This window comes from Manis javanica, chromosome 1 (genome assembly GCF_040802235.1).
Source record: "Manis javanica isolate MJ-LG chromosome 1, MJ_LKY, whole genome shotgun sequence".
Classification (NCBI taxonomy): domain Eukaryota; kingdom Metazoa; phylum Chordata; class Mammalia; order Pholidota; family Manidae; genus Manis; species Manis javanica.
The window spans coordinates 99089173-99110384 of record NC_133156.1 but is presented as its reverse complement, the minus strand read 5'-3'; the positions used below and the strand labels follow the sequence as shown (position 1 = coordinate 99110384).

The 21212-nt window shown below is 37.9% G+C and overlaps 1 protein-coding gene across 19 annotated transcripts in view; it reads left to right on the top strand.

Moving 5' to 3' along the window:
• MAST4 (microtubule associated serine/threonine kinase family member 4) overlaps window positions 1–21212 on the top strand; it is a 525532-nt gene that overhangs the window by 404511 nt on the left and 99809 nt on the right. For all 19 annotated transcript variants that reach the window (XM_073235555.1, XM_073235554.1, XM_037026097.2 and 16 more), the window contains one exon: window positions 14033–14121. In XM_073235555.1, the coding sequence (XP_073091656.1) occupies window positions 14033–14121 (89 nt within the window). The remainder of the gene's footprint in view (window positions 1–14032; window positions 14122–21212) is intronic.

The following is a 21212-nucleotide window of genomic DNA, read 5'->3' as shown; positions in this document are numbered from 1 at the left end:
AAAAACTCAGGGAAATGTCTCTTTCCCATGATTTCCTGATTACAAATTCATATGCACATCTCTTGGGTCCTGGTACCAGTCTTCCTTCTGCCTGAAGCAAAGACACTCTTTAAACAATGTTGGAGGAGTTTTGGTGGGTTAATAAAGCTGTACATCAGAAAAACAATTTGAAAACAAGAAACCCAAGTTGATGGTGGTTATATTGGTGGAAGTGGGTAGGGGATAACTTTTTTGAAACCATTTGTCAGCACATGCTAGTTTCTAACTTGTAGAAAAGTGACAGCCTAATGCTTACCACTCATCTGCTTTCTTTTGCATTATTTCAAAATATTGAACCTTGCAGATGCACAATACATAACTAAGGTGTTTGAGTGATTTTTTTTTTAACTAAGAGGAAAGATTTTTGTCTGTTGAAGAACATAGCATCAAGTTTTTGGTGTACTGTCCCTGAGGCAGTTAGCTAATGGCATAATTTGGTATAAATGTGTGAGGTCAGAAACTTCAGTGTGTACTGTAACAAACAGTGTAGCTAATGTCTGAAGATCTGGACAGAAAACACTCTCTGCTATGTAAGTGAGCCCTATAATTTTATGATTACACTGTGAATGAAAATATGATTTGACTACAAAGCCAAAGGAATGACCCACTTAGTAGTTATTGACAGGTTTTATTTTCAAGACGGCCTAGCTGCATTGTTGTCTTCATATGTATTTTGCTCTTTCAATAGGATTTAGGGCCTACTTAGAAAAATAATGAGCAAAAGTAGCCAGTGGAAGATTTTACATTAATTTCTTCTATAGCATCAATGATTTGTTTTTCAGTAAGTTGAAAGATCCTAATTTCTAGTCTTGATACGCAGTTTAATTTCATGTGTGCAAGTCACTCAGGATCCTTTTCAGTATGGAAATTTTATACAATAGGCACCATCTCTCTATACACCATTGAATTTCTACTTAACAAATACTTTTGTGTGAAGGTCAAGGATTCCATAACTTTAATAAACAGGAATCCAGGAGTACAATGAACAGGAACTCTCTGAGTCACTACAGGGAATGCAGAATGAGTTAAGATTGGATGTCTGGTGAATATGGTGAAGAAGTGGATTTGGCGTGTTATTCTGGAACTCAGGATACTTACTAATAAGGGCCAAATCCCAGACCAGGGACAAATGAGGTCACCTCCTTGAACACAAGTCTGAACCAATGAGAAAAAATCAGGTGGCCATGCCCATAAGAGGCAAGCCAGCGATTTGAAGGTGAGTGAGGCTAGAATTAAAATTTTCCTTAGTAACTGGCACTCTCATAGCATGCTAACCTGTCTGAACTCCTGCCATAGTTTTAATGTAGTTCACACAATTTAGTGAAATCTCTTTCTACACACAGACACAGTCTCCTACATTCTCTCTTAGAGTCTGGAGTTCTCTGGGGAGCAGAAATGGGGGAAGATGTCAGACTAAAGGAATGACATCTTGAAAGAACAAGTGCAATGGAAGAATCCAAGATTTAGGGTCACAAGTGTGTACTGTAACAAACAGTGTAGCTAATGTTAATAGAAGCTGTAACACATAGATAATATAATGTGGAGTTTGTGTTGAAATATATCATTTGTAAATACTTCAACTTAAAAAAGTTTGTCTCAACCCTATAGGCAATATACTTTATGCTTTACGTCTTGCGGTGGCCAATTAACTTCCTAGTGCATATTATAGTGTGGGCCATTAGTCCTTTTCTCCAAAGCGAGGGCATACTAAGATCTTTACATCAAAAATCTGACTTTTGTGTTTGCAAACACTTAAAGGGTCAGATACCTAGACATAGAGAAGCAAAAAAAAAAAAAAATCTATCTATCTATCTATCTATCTATCTATCTATCTATATATATATATATAAAAGGGGTATGATCCAGAAATTTGGATTTAATTTTGAGATTTACTAAGAACAGTAGAATGAAAAAAATCTGATTCATGCATGTGTAAACACAATTATCTTCTCCAGTTGTGTCCTACAAGACCAGCTGGTTCTAGCAGAGATAAGGAAGAAGTATTTGCTTACCATAGATAATCTGTGTGTTGGGTCATCTGCCTGTGGCATGCTTGAGAATACACTATGGAGGAGGGAAATGTCCAAATCATGACCCCTCACCTGTCTACCAAGGGCCTGAAAACTGTGTATGCACGTATATCCCAGGATAAAGAGCATGCTCCACTTGGCGACACTGCATATCTCTCCACCTGGGTCAGGCTTTCTGCCGCCAATGAATTTCACAATCTGGTGTAAATCTTGATAACACCACCTGCATCTGACTGTCAGGCTATGGGTTCAAAAATCTTGTTCGATTGGTACCCCAAGAGCATTTCTATCTCTTAGGCATGGATCCATAGAAATCATTATTGGGTTTATGAGGGACTACAAATAGTTCTTATTCTCTGTCTTACAGACATTTTAACAAAATGTTTTAAAAAATTGCAGGCTTTGAAGGCATACTGCCTGGGTTTGGGTTCCAGGTTTACCCCTTATTAGCTGTGTCATCTCAGACAAATTTCTGAACATCTCAGATCTTCAGTTTTCACATCTATAAGACAGAGATTAAAGTAAGTCCTAACTCATAGTATTGTCATGAAAATTAAACCATTGCTTGACATGTATTAGACACTTAGTCAGTGTTAACAGTGACTGTTGTTTGCATTTGGGCAGACCTCTCTGTGAAGCAGATCGTGATTAACAGCAGTGAGCAGAGGTGGCTTGATGCCCACAGTTTTGACAGTTGGTCTTAAACACTGAAGTCTGTTGGGTACAGTCCCTTGCATGTCCCTTTACCTTGACATTGCCAATATGAAGCCCTTGGCCATGCTTGGATAGATGCTTGAACTGGTGATTTTGGCTTTTGTTTTTCTCTGTTTCTAAACCCAACAAATCACCCTTCTTACTGTTAAATTTTTTGTATAACCTTGTTAATATTTACATTTATCATCAACTTGCCATAGAACCAGCCTCTTTTGCTCTTACATAATTCATTGTATTGATTTTAGAAGTTAATTCTAGAGGTAATCTTATGCTTCTCATTCCAAAATCCTTGAGAGAAAGCCTTAGTGCTGCATTCTAAGTATGAACATATGTATGCAAGAGAGAAAGACGAAAATGTGTTATTTTGACAGCTAATATTTATGAAACACTTGCTGTGTGTCAGGTACTATGATACTTTCTTTATCTAAATTCTCATTTCAGTCTACGTAGCCCTCTGAGGTAGTTCACATCCTTATCCGCATTCTACAGATCAGTAAATTGAGGCTTACGAGGGTTGGCATTTGAAACCAGATCTACCAATTGCAACTTGTATTTCATATCTGCACTCTGCTAATTAACCAGTCCATGAAACTGGAAGAGAACTGTCTCTTCATTTATAGACTATTGTATGGACACATGAGAAGTAGTTAAGTGTGTCTGTGCATCAGTTGCAGATTTCTAAACTTTGGGTGTGTCCTGGTCGTGGGATCCACAGGGCCTCTTGTCCCTGTTGGCCACTTGGTGGCAGTGCTGCCTCGGCGACCACCCCGTCACCTAGCGGAGCTGAAATGTGGCCACTCAGCCCGCATTGGCACGAGCAAGGCAGTGTTGACCTACAGATAGACATCACACAGCTGCAAAGCCTGCGTCTTCTGGTGGCTCCTCAGCTCTTCTGTCTTCAGCTACAGAATTGGTTCCTTGTGGCCAATTTCATCTTTGCAAAATGAGAGACTGACTAAGAAAACATCAGTGGATGCAAATGAGAAAAAGAAAAGACATCTGTCAAGTTAATTAAGGGAGAACATTCCTTTGGCCTCTTGTGGTTTTTTTTCTGTGCTTTCCACCAAGGTGGGCTCTTTTTTCCTCCGTAGAGGGCTGCATCTCTTTCATGTTGGAAACAAATAGGTGGGGACTAAGTGCTGTAAGGATGGGATGAGCACACAACTAATTTTAATATCCATTTGGCAGTTTTCCTGTTGTTTCTCCATTTTGGAAACATTTTCTTCTACTTCTGGCCATTATCACAGCTTTGACATTCGTGTCATTAACAGAATGTCATTTTGCAAGATACTGAATTAGGCGCAGCCAGCAACAAAACGTACTGAACAGAAAGATAATGGCTTTTTGCCACATGACTTCTACTCAAAGAAAAAAACAAAGTGGAACTCTGATGTGACTCTATGTGTGTGTATGTTTATGTTCCGACTGTGGAGGCCATGGAATCAGGGATAGTCAGTTGTGGGCAAAGCGTTATGCCAAATTGCTGTAAATGAAAAATGCCTTAGAACTGGAAGGGTGTTAATAGTCATGCTGTTCCTTCCAGGCTTGACATAAATTTCTGTTGAGTGTCATAAAAGGAGATCCAGAGGTTATAGATGTGAACTCCCCTCCCTTCTTGGGTCAGAAAGAAGGAACAGAGCTTTTGATTTTTATAGATAGTACTTAGCTATATAGCTAAATTATCTACTAGACGGAAAAAGATCCATAAAATTTAAATGTCCCTAGGTGAGCACCTTAAACTGAAATTTAATTTCTGTATGGAGAAGCCTGGAGTGGGTAAAATAATATTGCATCAGTTTAGCTGTTTTATATTTGTCCAGATAAGATTTAGATATAAGAAAATCTTGCAATCCAGCTTTATAAAGCTGTTGACCATTTCTTAAAAGGAATAAAAGTAGGTCATAGTAGGTAAAGGGAGAGAAGTTAATAGTACAGTTTTACTATGGTATTTTCAAAAAGGCAGATTGGAACATTGGGTTTAAGCTGTTGTGTTTACTCTGCTTTGGTTCCGCCACCACTTTCGAAGGCTTTTTAAAGATTTATTTACTTTTCAAAGGCCAACAGAGAGTATTCTAATGCAATTAAATTAATTTGATCATGCTGATTTTTATAGTTGGACTTTGAACTTGGTTTTCTGCTACTTAGAAAAAAAGTATCAATTTGTCACTTATATCCATTTTGAGTGTGTAACATGGGAGTTTAAAAAGCATGTAAATATGCACATCCTCCCCCTGCCCCTGCCAACCCCAGCACACACACAAACACACACATAAAGTGGAGGTTTAGAAAAACATCAGTTTGTATTTTATTTGTCCTTAACTCCCAACATGTCTGTGGACTTACCTTTTGTCACTGCCCACAGCTGCCCTGAGAACAGCCAAAGGCTTGGGTGTCAGTTCCATTGTATCTGACCCTGACTCTATCCAGTTACAAAATTGGGTTCACAACCCCCACCCTTCCCCCATCTGCCTCTTATCAGCACTTAGATAGCCCAGCCAGGTGAGAAAACACTTCATTCAGCCTTGTGGGACAGATTAGACAATAGTTCGGAATCAATTCACATAGTGTTTTGACCAGGTCAGCCCTTAGAGCAGTTGCCCTTCCACTCTTAAGTCAGGATTAATTACCTTGCCTTCCCAGCACTCTTTCTCATCCTCATCCCAAATAGGAGCTTTATTCTGTGTCTTTGATGTGGAGTTTGAGCTGTTGTGTTCTGTGTTACTAATCCTAAATCCAGAAGCCATATCATCATTGGCTCTTCCAGCCCTGGGTGTCCTCATTCAGCTAGATGGCCTACCCTGCTGTTTAGGATTACTGGGGGTCATACAAGTACCATCTATGATTCATGTTGTAGGTAAATTGCACCAAAGAATCCACAGATATTGAGACCCTTCTCCCTTTAACTACTTTTTACTTCTAACATTTTCAGAAGTTGAATTTACTCCAGTACTATAAATCCCACATCATTACCAACACCTACTTGACTTTGACCATTATGTTATGCCCCTTTTGTAATTCTACGGATTATCCCATTGTAATTTTATTCAGAGTAATGTGTATATAAATTTTCCCAGTAATATGTTTAGTACCATACATTCAGCACCACAAACCTGTCAGCCTTTGTGTTTTCTTAGTTATACATGACCTTGATCAATTTAGTAGTATTAGAATATAATATCATCTTAGATCTGTTTAGTCTCTTAAGTTAGACGTGTTTGTCCTCCAAGTTAAATTATAAACTTCTTAAAGGCAGGAACCATGTTTAATCCTTTAAAAACATTTATAGAACCTCTATTCAAATTATTTTTATTTTCTGTATTTTTCTGGGTATGCAAAGAGAGTCACCATTATATAATTTTTGCCCTCAAGGAACCTACAACCTTCCTAAATTATAAAGTAGCTGCAGGTGGAATCCCTAGTTATGTTTGCTGAATGAATGACCTCAGAGTGGATGCTATGCAGTGTCTGTGTGGTACAACATGGTGAATGTCAGCTACCCACTGGCCATGTGCTGACATGTGACATCAGCGCTCACCATGTCAGCCACATAGAAATAGCTGTGTTGGTATGTCTCACTTTGAAATAGCCCCCAAATGGAATAACGAAGAAGTGGGTTTTTAAAAATGTTTTTGTGTCAGGGAGATAACTGAGATTAAGGGATTATGGAAGATTTACGAAATGAATGTACAATTTGTCAGGCATAATATATACTATAAAATTCTAGTGCTTATTGGTTATGAAAATAAGTTTCAAAGTTGATTAGGATTTTGTCTTACACTTTAGACAGAAACCAATTTTTGTTTGTACCTCTCTTCCAGATTCTGCCTTAGAATACAGTTATCTGTGAATTAGTCTTATCACTTATTTTATACTTAAAAGCTTTGGAATGTTTTTTTCATCTTATCTCCCATAGTGATTTGAACATAGGAAAATACATTCCATAACTATTTTTTGTACTGAATAGTTGCTGATAACTTTCAACCATCTCTCTCTCCCTCTATGAATATGGAAAATTTGTGCAGACCTCACCCCTCCCTGGGCTTATCTTAATGAATTAAATAAAGCCCCCCAAAATACTGTATACAGTAGTATATATTTTTTCCTTAGCTTTCCTCAGAATTTCTGAAAGCTTGGCGACCTATTCCTTCCTTGGGTATGTAATTAGACTAAATTTTTTGCTCTTAGGTGAAAATAGTATGTACAGCCATTCATTTTCATTGTAGTTAATGCCTTTTAGAAGGAGGGTTTTTTTTTTACTAATGGAAAAGTTAAACTCAAGTATCAAACCAATAATATCAATAATAAGCACTCATAATTACATACCCCGGATATCTATGAGTTTGGTCATTACACTGAGGCAAATACATGAAGGTATGAAGCATGCTGGCTTGGTAGTCAGCACAGTGTCAGCAGTTGCTATTCATCCAGGTTTTTGGAGGCTTTGCAAAAGAGCATGGACTAGTATAATGCTTGCATTGAATTTTGGGACCATTTTTTACATGAGTTAATTTTTAAAATACTTTAGAGTAGCATCATAGAAGATGAGGGTGATGAGAGATGCACATCCACTTAACTTCCTAACTGTTCTCCCTATTTCCTCCTCCGGGTATTTCAGTCTAGCAGCCAGAATGATTCTCTTAACACCAAAGTCAGATTATGTTCAAACCTTCCAGCGACTTCCATTTTCATCCAGATTAAAAACAGCCTCCATACTAGGGCCTGCGAACTGCCACAGATCTGCCCCCTGCCATCTCCCCCTGCCCCTTCCCACTGCCCCTTCTGCTGCTTGCTTCTGGCTCCACTCCTGCCTCAGAGGCCTTTGCACTCGCTGAATGCTCACGTGCTTATACTTCCAGTCTTACTGAGTATCACTTTCCTGGTGAGGCCTTTCCTGACCACCCATTTAAAATTGTGATTTGACACATCTGTACTCCCTGTCCTACTTTCTTTATTGTTTGCTCCTTATACTATAAGTGTCATAACCATCTCCAATACTATACATTTTACTAATTGTTGTGTCTATTACCTACTTCCTCCTCCAGAATGTAAGCCCCTTGAGGGTAGCAGGGATTTTTGTTTGTTTAGAATAGCACCTAGCATATTTTAGAGTCTCAAAAAGGAATTTATGAAAGCCTGGATGGAGCCATAACTTTGTGGGCCACAAGTAAGACACCCTCAGTGTCCTAACTTCACCTAAATAGCAAGGAATGTCACAGAGACAGAAATACGAATGCTTTGTTCGCTGCTGCCTTCAGCCTAGTGCTGATCTAGCTAGCTAACCAGGTATGGCCTTGTTGTGCTGTTCTGGAAAAGGGGTAGAGCTTTAGACTTGGGGAAGGTTAGATTGATTTACATATGAAAGACAAAAAGTTACTGCTGGGAGAAAACAGGAAATGGAGATCAGGGGAAGGAAGCCTCTGAAGGAATAAGCAGGATTTGGAGGAAAAGTGCCCAAAGATTTTAATTTAAGCAAAATATGCTTTATACTACATAATATAATTTTTCTCTCAAATACTGTCTTAAAGATATTTTTCAAGCCTTTTGAAATCAGATTTGCAAATACACAGAGATATTTCATATTGCAAACAGAAAAAAGAAATACCCATGATATATATATATAATTCTAGTGTATTTAAGAATCCTAAAATTTGCTTCAAATGAATAATCTAAAAAAGGAATGAATTAGACCCATATTTATGTTGCCATGGTTAAATCTCAAAAATATGTTGAGTGAAAAAAAGTAAGTTACAGAGTATCTAATGTATAGTGTATGCTTAAGGTATAATTTATAACCTTCACAGAAATATAAAATGAACATGTGTCAAAGATTTTAAATTATTAATTAAAGAGGACAACAGTAACAGTAAAACAGGTTCAAAGGAGATTTGAGAAAGATGTATATATATATATAAATATATTTAATATATATATGGGGTTCATATATTTCAATCAGTAATGATGAAATGAATTTGCTGGGGCATGCAAAGCTGGTTAATATCTCAGTAGGACAATGTTAAATGTTTGGGGGCATCTTCCCATGGAGTGAATATTGAGTGTATCTGTACTGTGCAAAATTCACACCCTTACAGAATCAGAAAATCCCCTGTGGCGGGTGGTGGGGATGTCCACTATATTATGGAGCCTAACAAGCCACTGAAAGGAAAGTCACTCATCTCTTTTGCACAATTCCAATCTTTGTCAGTTTTTTTTCTGATATATGATACCAATAGTGAAAATATAAACACGAAAAAATGTTGTTCAGAGGTATGTGTGTATGTACGTTAAAGTACCACAACAGGGTGGGAAAACCACAAGCCACAGTCCTTTTAGTAGTTGCTGGCTGGGAAATGGAAAATGTTCATTGGTTTGCGTGTCAGGGAGTACATTTCTCCCTGTCTCTAATATATGTATACATTATTTAGTTTATGTGTGTGTATAACATATACATATATCAAAAATTGGAAACAAACATGACAACATGTTCTAGTTGTTCATTGCAGGTGACTGTTGGATTATTATTCTATATTTTCTATATTTTTTAAATTTCTAAGACCAAAAAAAAAATTTATGACTATTTCTCTCATCTCATCCAGTGCCTTCATTGTAAAGATATGCCAGCAGCAGCCCGCCTGGTTTGTAACGTGCACTCAGAAGACCACATTCACTAGACAATGTCTGCCTCCTGGCCACGCCCCATTGTTTCCACTTCAGCGTTCCTTTTTGTGGAAGGAATAGTTGAATATTCAGATTCTGTTAAGGTATTAGGAACTAGTTAGCAGCTGTCCATGTCCAGTAAAGCTCTGGTCTATAATTGGTCTCCTGAGCAAATTTATCAAGATGAATTAATAAACTGTAGTCTGGCTTTCAGAATTACTGGGCCTTATGCAATGAACTATATGGTCACTGCCTCTCAGTCATGGTCAGTCATGTGTCCCTCTTGAGTGCTGACCTTTCAAAGTCAGCTTTGAATGTTAGAAATTACTGCCTTTTGGGGTTTCCCCTCTGTAGCTTGTCTTGCTGTAATCAGGCATGATCAGTATTCATGTTTCAAAATGAATGTAATTTAAAATTAAACTGGATTTCAGCTACTCAGAACAGTTGCAAAAGGCCACAGCCTGGTAGACCACCCAGCTTTTACAGAACTGGCAGGGGATAATTAACAGGTTCTTCTGCCAGGAGAGATGTGACAGATCCAAATGTGAACTGTGCAGGTCCCTCCAGGCCTTTCAGATGGAGGCCAGCCCAGACTGGAGCCGATTATAGGTGCTTTGGACCAAACATGGATACATTCCCTCCCCTCCTTCAGCTTAGTAGCCCATGTTCCCCTTTGTCCTCACACTGAGTTAGGCCTGCCTTAGACGATGAAGCGCTTGCTCTGCCTCTGTCTTCCTAGCAATGGAAGGTACTGTTGGCAGTAATGGGGTTGGAGAGCTCCCTGTGAAAGGCTGGGGTGACAGGCACAGTGAACTCTGAGCAGGGGTGGTGCTCTGTTCAACTCTCACCTAACCTCTTTCCAGGGAGGAACCAAGAAATGAGGTAAAAAGAAATGCTTCCCTGGCATCAGAGCTCCTGTGGCAGTCCATTGCTTATCTTGGCATTTGTCTCAACTTGTATGTGGCTGTCTTCTCAGGTGAAATTCAGATTTGGAAGTACCGCCTCTAACTGTGCCTTTATATCACCTTTCAAATTAAGAGAACGAGTTGAGTGTGTTACCCACAGGCAAAGTAAGTGTCTCCATGTGTCGCCTCAGCTGGAAAACTGAGAGGAGGAGCTGCTTTGGGGGACGTGGGTGCTGCAGTGTTTGACTTTCAAATGGAAACACAGGCAGGTGGAGGGGCTGTGTTTCTTCTCAGGGAATTCTTCAGAAAGAAGGCCTTTGGGGATAAAGAGAGAAAACACTTGAATTCAGAACTGTTCTTCAGTTTCATTTTTGCAACCATTTACCTGTGTTCCCAATACTGAAAACTGGAGCTAATGCTTGACAAACTCATATGCCTAGATGAAGGTAAATTTTAAATCAGTTAAAAGTTTTCTGGTACAATAGAAGTGAAGGTCGGACATCACCTGTTTTTCCCTTGGGTGATACTGTTTGAGAAAAAGCAAGGCTGAATCAAAGAGATCTTGATTTTGCTCCAGTTGGTGATATCATCACTCTTTTATCACTTGGACTGAATGAGTGTGATGTGGTCACCTGTACCTGGGGAGCCGCCCTCAGGCTTAGATGCTGTGAACTTCTCCTTTCATCAGCAGCAGAACGTGATGACCTGGATAAATAAATAATGACGACAGAGGTCAGCTCAGCATTTTGTACCAGTGTCATTACTGTCGTGGGCAGTGCCACTTTTGCAGCAATCTAAGTAGTGAACACTCATAGGTCCTGCCCACTGGGAGTTTTCCTGAGGTGTTAGATGCAGATTTTAATTCATTTACAGGGACTTAGGTGCCTTGAACAGTAAGATTAGGTGCCTTTCAGAGATGCCAGAAGCAGGTAGTATAGGAAATTGGATGACCTCCCCTCCCCCAGCCTTGGAAAGTTATCTACAGAATGTCTCAGTAGGGTCCTGGGAGTGTGTGTTTCTGTGTGTGTGTGTGTGTGTGAAGACCCAGCTATTTTGGGGCTAAATTCAGGATAAGATAACCCCATCTCAGCCTGTATTTTGTAAAGTCTGATTTTGCAATAATTAGGAATACTTAATGTTTAAAAGCTTCCTGTTTTATTGTTCAGAGATTCTAGAAAGTTCCAAGTCTGTTATCATTTTAATACTGTCTCTACCTTCTATAGATCCATACAGAGGTTAAAGAAGACACTTTTGGCTTTGATTGGTCATAGTGTTTGTTAATAAGATGTGCCTCTGATTATTAAAGGTTTTATGTAACACAACTACCAGTACCTTAAATACAGGAAACTGTTCAAATTCTGAGCAGTTTGTTTTTAACGTGTTTTAACTTGCTCATATAGTCATAGATGAAAAATCCTGTTTTTTCTTTAACTCTAAATTGTACTCATAATCATCCATTTTTAAAGACTATAAATCTTTACAGAGAGTAAGCAAATATAGGATAAATGTAACATAAACTTAAATATTTTTTATCTTTTATCTTTTCATATTTTCTATATTGACCAAATATATTCCATTTTCAGGTTTTATTTAGACATTTCTAAGCTTTTTTTTTGAATCACGTTTTTAAAATCAGTACTTCTCCATCCCTTTTTGGTAGACTTTAAATAACTGATACATTGTGAGAATGTTTTGTTTGTGGTTTGTTTTAAATCTAAATTGTTAGTTATTTGATTTGTGGTAGTCTATTAGTTATTCTATATATTTCTTAGGAAAACTAAATTTTTTTAAGTTTTCTTCGCTAAATAGTATTTTCTAAATTTTAGCTTAAGGTAAGTCAGCAAATTTTGCCTATATCCCTATTTAACCTATTCATTAGATTATTGTTACTCTTGATACACATTTCTTATTTGATTTACAAATGTAAATGTTAATAATTGACTCGAGAAAATCTTCATAAATGATTTAAATCAAATGTTAAATGTAAAAATAATACAAATAGCCAATTTTTTTTAGTGACACTTAACCCGTATTTCAGTTGATTTGCTCAAATTAACAAATAACTTTGCTGAGATTTTCAGGGCATAAATCTCTCACTTATAATCTCTTTTATTAACATCAGTATGTTGATGTATTTTAAATTCCTGTATTGAAAGGAGACATTAATGTGAATTAACACTAAATACATTATATAGTATCTTTTTAAAACAATCACACTGATTTAATGATTATGAATTTAATAGGTTCAATATGGTTCTTGATAGATGAGTTGATAATATCACAATATGCCTTCATAATTAAGTATCAAGGGTCTATTCTTATTCAACAACTTCTTGAAGGCTGAGTAAACATGATCTTAATTAAACTCACAGATAATGCTAGGGGATGTTGATTGCTCCAGTAAGGAAAATAAAATGATGCAGCCTGACCTTAAGATATTATTAATATGTGAATGTTGACAAATGATAATAAGCAGCAAACATCTTAAGAGAGAGGATTGGTTTCCAAGTTAATATTGCTGGAAGAAATTGGGTTTGGTTTTAAAACATATTATTTGAATATGTAGAAATGTTCCTTTCAACTGTTTTATACAAACTCTCAAATATGTCCACTCTACCTAATTCAGAAGTCAGGTGAAAATTCCTGTTTCAAAAACCTGCTATAACAAAGGTACACTCTGAGTTAAGAAGGCCTTCCAATAAACCTTTAATGGTGGTTGAGGCTAACCCAAGTGTAGGAGGGTGGAGTCACAGTGCCCTGAACCTTGTTAGGTGAATTGAATGAGGTAACCTTTTAGGTAACCTTTTCTTATCCTTTTCTTACTACTGTACTATAATAGAGGCTGAAGTGACAATCTGTACTGAACAAAAGCAATTGAATATTAGATAATATCCACATCATCGTCAACCAGTTGTGCATTTATCTTATTCTTTGAGGTTTGTGAAAGTTACTCTGGAATCAAAATAGCCATTCTGTAACTTCCTACTAGCAGAAACAGAAATAAATAATTGACCTGTGCCCACATGTAGCAGTTTATTTCTATTCATTGAGTACCAGCATAAAAGCAGTAGGTAGTGTGCCTGTGAAAAAAGGCCTTGTTATTTTAATACAAACTGAAATTGGTTTTTATGATTCCAAAATATTTACCTTAATGAGGAATTTGTAATATGCAAGATGAAAAATGAAGGCATACTGAAATACCTAGACCTTAGGCATCGGCTGTTTTATTGACAAAAGGCACCAATAGGAAATTTGTCTAAATAATTAGATTTTTAATTAGTGCATCATTGTAAGATTAATGTCATTGCGCTTCATTGCACATAATTTTGTATTAGAAATTTCATGTCAACAAAGATGCTACCTGTGGTTTGCTGATTTGAGTCCTTCATTTATCACTTGTGTGTATGGCATGTCACATATTTGCAATAACTGAAGAAGGCATTTCATTATAGCTTCACTGGTGGTGAAGAATGTTGGTATAACACTCTGTGAATACATTATCTTTTCTAATACTCAAGAGGCAGACACCCCTCAAGTATTAGTGAGTGCATATTAACCTGCAAACATTTTAGGCATAGCATAAACAGATAGATTGTTGGATCTCTAGCCTATACCTGTGTTGAATATACCTGAACATTATTGATGTTAAATTCTCATTTTAACACAAGATTTTTATTTTCCTTTTGACAGTTGCCGAACAAGCAACCGGAAAAGCTTGATCGGCAATGGGCAGTCACCAGCGTTGCCTCGGCCACACTCACCTCTCTCTGCTCATGCAGGTAATTAATTACCCTATCTTGCATTTTGTTTTACTTCTGTTTGCCAGTTTTTAAAGTAATCCTGGCATGTGAAAATTGAGGTATGTCTTCATATCTTGTTATCTTGGAATTCTTGTGGCCTTATCACTAAGTTGTTCTTTCTGATAAGTTAGCCCAAACCTCCTCCTCTCTCTCAGAGTGTTTGGACTCTGAAATTGGGGATTTCTTTTTCTGTGGGGTTCCTTTTTCAATTACTTATTTCTCCATTTCTAAATTTGTGGGTGATGCAAGACATATTTCACATTAGAATTATCTTTGGGAAATGCAGACATGTTAATTCATACAAAAAGAGCTAATGTTAAAACTGATGGGGAGGAAGAATACCTTTTTCTAATGCTTCAGTGGGAGCCCTGGAACCAAAGACAGATTAACAAAGAAAAGCATACAGATTTAGTTAACACAACTTTTACATGACATGGGAGCCTTCATAAGAAATGAAGCCCCAAAGGGTTAAACCTGAGTGTTCTTATGCTAGGTTTGATGAAGAGTGGAAAGTCATGCCAAGCTGTCCTAGTACAAAGGTGAGCTAAGTGCCGTAAGCCGGGGAGAACGTGACAAGGCCTGTTTACTCAGATTCCTCCCTGTCCCTTCTCTTCAGAGATAAGGATGCTCCTCTCCTCTGGGTGTAGGGAGGGCGCCACTCATAAGAGGGTTTCATGACCTGCCTTAAGGGAAGGTCCAAAGTCCATCCTACACCTGCCATTTCTCAAATTCCTTTAGCTTAAAATATTCAGTATATCAAGATGCCATATTTTGGAGTCATGTGTTCTAAACTCCATCAGAACTTTAAAGCATTTTTCCCCCTTAAGTTGAACTCACCTATTACTTATATTAACTGTTGTAAACAGCACGATATGAGTAGTCTAGGACATGTCTTCTCTTTTGTGTGCACAAGAGTTTATCTGGTTTTACATGACAGTGGCATAGATAACTTACCTATTACATCCATAAACACTGTAGTGACAATGAAGATTCCATAGATGAGGCCCTTGGCCTCAGGTACTAACTGCAAGGAAGGTGAAGCTGCAATACCCAAACTGTGTGGTAAAGACTGCTCTGTGTGTCATGTGGTTGTTCTGTTCTGTTTTTTAAAGTTCTATCCAAGGTAGTGCAAAGAAGAAAAGGATTCATTCCAATCAGAAAAGTCTGGGAGAGTTTGAATAAACCACTTGCTCAGGATGTTGAAAGATGGGCCAGACTTTGGCATGGAGAAGTGGGACAAGGAAAGGGACGTTCCCAGCGTGTGGCTAGAGTGTGGGATGTACGCGCATGACTGTAAGAGAACAGAAAGTTGGAAAGAGAGGTGCAAGTCAGGGAGTAGAAGGAATTTTTACTTTTGAGCTCCTTTCAAGGCCTTTGAGGAGGATCTGTGTTTTAAAGTGTTTTCAGGATTGTGAAGAATGATAGGTTGCAAGGATAAGCAATTAAAGCCCTACCTCCCTTGTACTTTTGTGAAAACTAATTTAACACTGATGGGCTTTCAGATTATGTCAAGTTTATATTTAAAAGTAGGTCTACGCAAGTAGTGACTCTATAGCATCTTACTACATTGATGGATGGTGACTGCAGTGGGTTGTGTGGGGCAGACTTGATAATATGGGTGGATGTTGTAACCACAATGTTGACCTTAATGAAAAAAAAAGGTAGGTCTGTGATTCCCCCAGAAATCAGTTGTTTTGCTGAGGGTGACTCTCAAGTTGAGAGTGGGCATTAATCTATAACATGTTTGGGGACAAGGGAGAGACAGGTGATTGCCCCTTTGGAATGAAATTTTATTTTCCCCATAATAATGCATAAAAGATGGTAAAGGAAAAAGGAAAAAGATAAATAGGTAAAATTGATACTGTAGCAAGATACTGAAGTTCACAAACACACCCAGGTAAAGCTTTAGAGAAACTCTTGCACATACACATACATGAGAAGATGTATCCTAAACTGTTCATAGCAGCAGTGTTTGTAATAGCCGACCATTTGAAGCCACCAAAAAATCTATCAGTTGGAAAATGAATTGTGGCATTGTCATCCAGAGCACATTGTGCATACAGCAAGCCAGTGGATAGTACAGCTCAGAGATGCACGGACGAAGCTCAAAGACAGTGTTGGACAGCAAAACAAGAGGCAAAAGAATATTGCTTAACGCCATTCATATAAGGCTAACACAATGCTGCATACAATGTTTTGTTCAGGGATACGCACACACTTATATACATACACATGTATATAGGCACTTGTAGTAAGAGTCAAAAGGAAAACATGGTAATTTTAAAGACCAATTTCATGACCGTAGTTACCTCTGAGAAGATGTGAGTGGGTTATAATTGTGGAGAGGGGTAAACAGTTGGTAATATTATATTTTCAAAACTGCGTGATATGTACACAACTGTTTATATTCTTACCATTTATACTTTGATGATTTCTGTTACGTTGTTCTCATAATAGTAAAAGCTGACAGGATCATGCAAGGCCAAATACCTTACTCAGTGGCTGGGACTGTATATTTTTTTCATCTTTACATTCCTTCAGCACAATGCCCAGCAGTGTATACTAGGTGCTAAGCAAATGATGGATCCCACTTCTTACATATAATTCAGTAGTGGTTAAAAAGATGCAGGCTTACTCCTCGTTGCAGTGTTCTGTAGCAATTGCACCATACTATATGCTCCTGCTGATCAGTCTGTGATTGCTGTGATTTTCTTTAGTTTTCATACTGAGATAAGAGAAAATGTGATTAAGACTTTAATGATCCTTTTAATTATTTTTCTTTTCTCAGTATAGACTTAGCTAGAATTCTTTTCCCTTCAAACATAATTTTAATATCTGATCAGAGGAGTGGGCAGAGACAAACCTGTCTTTCAGGTTCTGAGAGTATTTGTCCTTACGTTACAGAGCCCACAGGTCACAGAGCCAACTAGGAAGCTATAGAAGTCAGTCAGGTGAGCAGTGACATTTATCACAGTCTGGTAGATTTCCATTTCTGTATCAGTAGAAAAAAATGTAAATTAAATAAAGAGCCAGTCCTCATGTCTTGATCGTGTGAAATGCCTCCTCACTCACCATGCCTCTGACTTCTTCCTTCCTATTACTGACTTCTCTGTCATATGTTTGATACCAGAATGCCAGGCAGGAGTTCCTAGATGTCTACCTGAAAGACAACAGAAAACAAAACTGACACCGTTCAGTGCTTATTGACCCCAAAAATAAAGTCACACTTTCTCTTTTTCTTATGTGGGGTAAGAATTATGTGAGTTGAGTTAGACCACTCAGCACTGACACATGAATTTATGCCCAAACAAATGAATCCGTAGAAATGGGAGCATTAATTTATTTGTTGGCTGTGTCAGTAGTGCTGTAGGATTCTGGAGCTTATCTCCACAAGCAAAACAGGGCCTGTTAAAAGCAGGGATCTCTTAAAGCACAGGAAACGAGACAGGCTATTTAAAATAGAAAAGGTAGAAAATTACAGGCTCCTAGTTCCAGGAAGATGCTATGCCCGAAATTTAATCCAGAAGCCCCAAAGGAAGTAGTGTGTCTCTCCTAAAATGAAAATTTCTATGTAATAAACAAAATCAAAAGAAAACAAAGTGTGAAAAATATTTTTATGCCCATAGCTGAGTAACATCTGATTGGCTTAGCTGAGCCTGCATAAATTGGTAAGAAAATGGTGACTATGCCAGGAGAAAAATGGGCAAAGGATGTAAATGGCGTTACACAGAAAAAAAAGACCAACAAAAACCTATGAAATGATTCATTGCAATCATATGAGAAATGTGAACCAGAATAATGAGCTGGTACTGTTCACCAGTACGTTGTCTAAAACTTCATGAAACTAATGGACTCCAGTGATAGCAGGCTGTGGGGTAGTCCCGTTCACAGGGTGTAAGTGTTGATATGAATTGAAACAACCTGTTTGGATAGCAGTTTGCAGTAGTGGTTAAAATTTCAATTTTAAACAATTGCATTTACCCTTTGGCCAGCAAATCCATCTCTAGGAATTTATCTTACTGATATTCTCTCAGAATATATGTCCCAACAGAAGATATGTGTAGCGTTGCTTGTAACTAGCAGATGGAAAGATAAATCGTTAACAGTTTATTATTTAATGTGTCCTTTAATAAGGGACTGGTTTAGTAGAAAATGATTCAGCCATATAATCCAGCACTGCGTGGTTGTTGTAAAGAATGAAGTGTGCTTTTATGTTCTAATATAGAAAGATGCCCAAGATAGATTATAAAGTAAAAAACACATTGTGTAATTTTATGTGTGTGTGTTTTAGTGTGCCTATGCACACTTGTATATCTTCATGCATATTCATAAGAAGTATTTGGAGAGAGAAAGAAGAAATTTAGCAGTGTTGATCTTTGGGGAATAGCAAGGAGGGAAATTAGCATGTAGTGGCTTGATAATAAAATAAGGCTCTAAAAATAAAACCCATAAAAAAATGCCTCCATTAGTTTTCTATTGCTGTGTAACAAGTTACCCAAAAAATGAGTAGCTTAAGACATTACCCATTTATTAACCTTACAGTTCAATAGGGCAGAAATCCAGGTAGGCTTGACCTGTTTGAGCTTAGGGGACTTCAAGGTATCATAAGGCCAAAGTCAAAGAAAGTCATTATCTCCTAGTTCCCTGGGAACCCTCACCTAGTTTTTCTGCACAGGGTATCATAACCCCAAAATCAAAATGTCAGTTGGGCTGGGCTCTTATCTGGAGACTGGAAAGAATCTACTTCCATGCCTATGCAGGTTGTGGACAGATTCAGATCCTTGTCATTGTAGGACTAAAGTCCCCATTTCATTCTGGCTGTCAGCTGGAGGCTACTTCCAGCTTCTAGAGGCTGTCCTCCTCGGTGTTCATGGCCACCAGGACACACCCAGTCATTCTCAAGCCGCAGATCTCTAACTTGTCCTGCCGTCAGCTGCCGAAAATTCTTTGTTTTAAAGGGCTCATCTGATTGGGTCAGGCCCACTGAGATAATCTCTGTTTATTAAGGTCAACTAATTTAGGGCTTTTAATTACATGTGCAAAACCCCTTCCCCTTCATAGTACTTGAGTGTTTGCTTGAGTGACTAGGGATAGGAATCTTGAGGAGACCATTTTTAGGATTCCCCTAGTACAGTGTCACTTCCATATTATATTTTGATTCAAATGGTATGAGATCTAGGAGTGATACATACGATGAGCCACAGACTAGATGTAAATAAATAACTGAGACCTGCTGACTCCAGGATTTTAGAATCCTACGGGCAAGTATTACCCAATTGACCCAAATACCTAACCTTTCGTGTCCAAAAAATTGTTTTGCTGGGGAATCTGCAGGGTACTACTTAGATTCATTCCTCAGGGTTTCTGGAAGGAAGGATAGAAAGGAGTCTCAATTTCTTATTGGACAACTCTAGGAATTTTTAAAGACAGGAAATATCCTTAAACCTCTAAGTTCATATAGCCTGTTAAATTAGTATACAAAGGAAAAACTTTCACAAATTATTTTATATGTATGTGTATATATATATATAAATAACATATAGGGACCTCATTTCTAAGGAATAGTCACTACTGTATTTACTGCTGCTCTGTTCACCAAGCCTCTCTGCAAAGATGTAACGGAGCTTAAGGAGGTCCACAGAAGTGAAAATAATCAGAGAACTGGAGAGATTGTATGAAAACAATATAGCTCCAAGTAGAAACTTGAAAAACCTAGAAAAGCGCTTGGGTTGGGTGACAAAATAAAACACCTGCATCCTCTCTTCAGAATGAGTTCCTGGGGACATTTTGTCACACATCCCTCACCTTTCCTCCTCCCCATCTCCACCCTTGGGGCGCTGGTTCAAAGGACACAGCAAAGCCTATCAGTTAAGGTTGTTTCTAAGTAGACAGTATGAGACACCAGGTACATTTTTTCAGTAAAGTTTTTATTTTGTCAGTAAATCATGAGGATCCTTCCCTTTTGGACTTCTTTGAGTATCTCTTTTTGAACTACGCATGAATATGGTCTCAACTTTACCACCTGCTCTACTTACACTTACGCTCTGTCAGTTGTCCTAATTCATCAGGTGTGACACTAAATTTCACGGGGGTGAAAGGTGATGGTTTTGCAGACAAGCATGCTGATGCAAAGAATTGAAAGTCAATAGGCTTGTGATGAAGTAGCCAGAGGAAAAAATAAGCAAGGTGGATGAATTCGGAGAAGACAGTCTGGGATAGAACTGGGTTATTTAGTAAGCTCTCCAGGGTGCTGGAGACGTACCAGAGAGCATCCATGAGGTTGGCAAGAACTGCAGAATGACCCACTGCTTCGAGAATGTGAGCCATGACCTTGGAAGATGTGTGGGTGGGCAGCATTGGATTTAGTAATTTTGGTTTTCAGTGCCAATCAAGTCCTTAATCTGCTTTCCAACATCCGCATGATTGTACCATTTTAAAGTTAGCATAAATTTCAAAAGCGCTTTTGTAGGCTATGTCTCCATGAATGACTCTGATCTTCAAGGCTGGTATGGCTAAACAATAAAATAGGACATTCTAATTGTAACAGTAAAGCTGATAATCTGTAGAAAATATGAGAAATTACTTGAAAAATATAAATCCACTATAAACCCACTACCCAGAGATAACCTCTGTTAACATTGTATTGTATCTCTTGTCTTTTTCCTGTATGTATTTTGTGTGTGTGTGTGTGTGTGTGTGTGTGTGTGTGTATGTGTAGGTAGGTAGGTATCTGTACATCTATACGTGAGACTGAATATGCTGAAATTTTTATTTTACTCTGCTAATGTTACAGTTTCTCATGTTCTGTCAGTATAAGCCAAACATAATAGCATAGTATTTTTTCCAGTTTTATTGAGATAAAATTGACATATAACATTGTATTAGTTTAAGATGTACAACATAATAATTTGATAAGTGTATAATTTGTGAAATGATTGCCACAATAAGTTAACATCCATCACCTCACATAGTTACACATATTTTCCCTTTAACAAGAACTTTTAAGATTTACTTTTAGCAACTTTCAAATATATGATGTGGAGTTGTTAACTATAGTCACCATGCTGTAC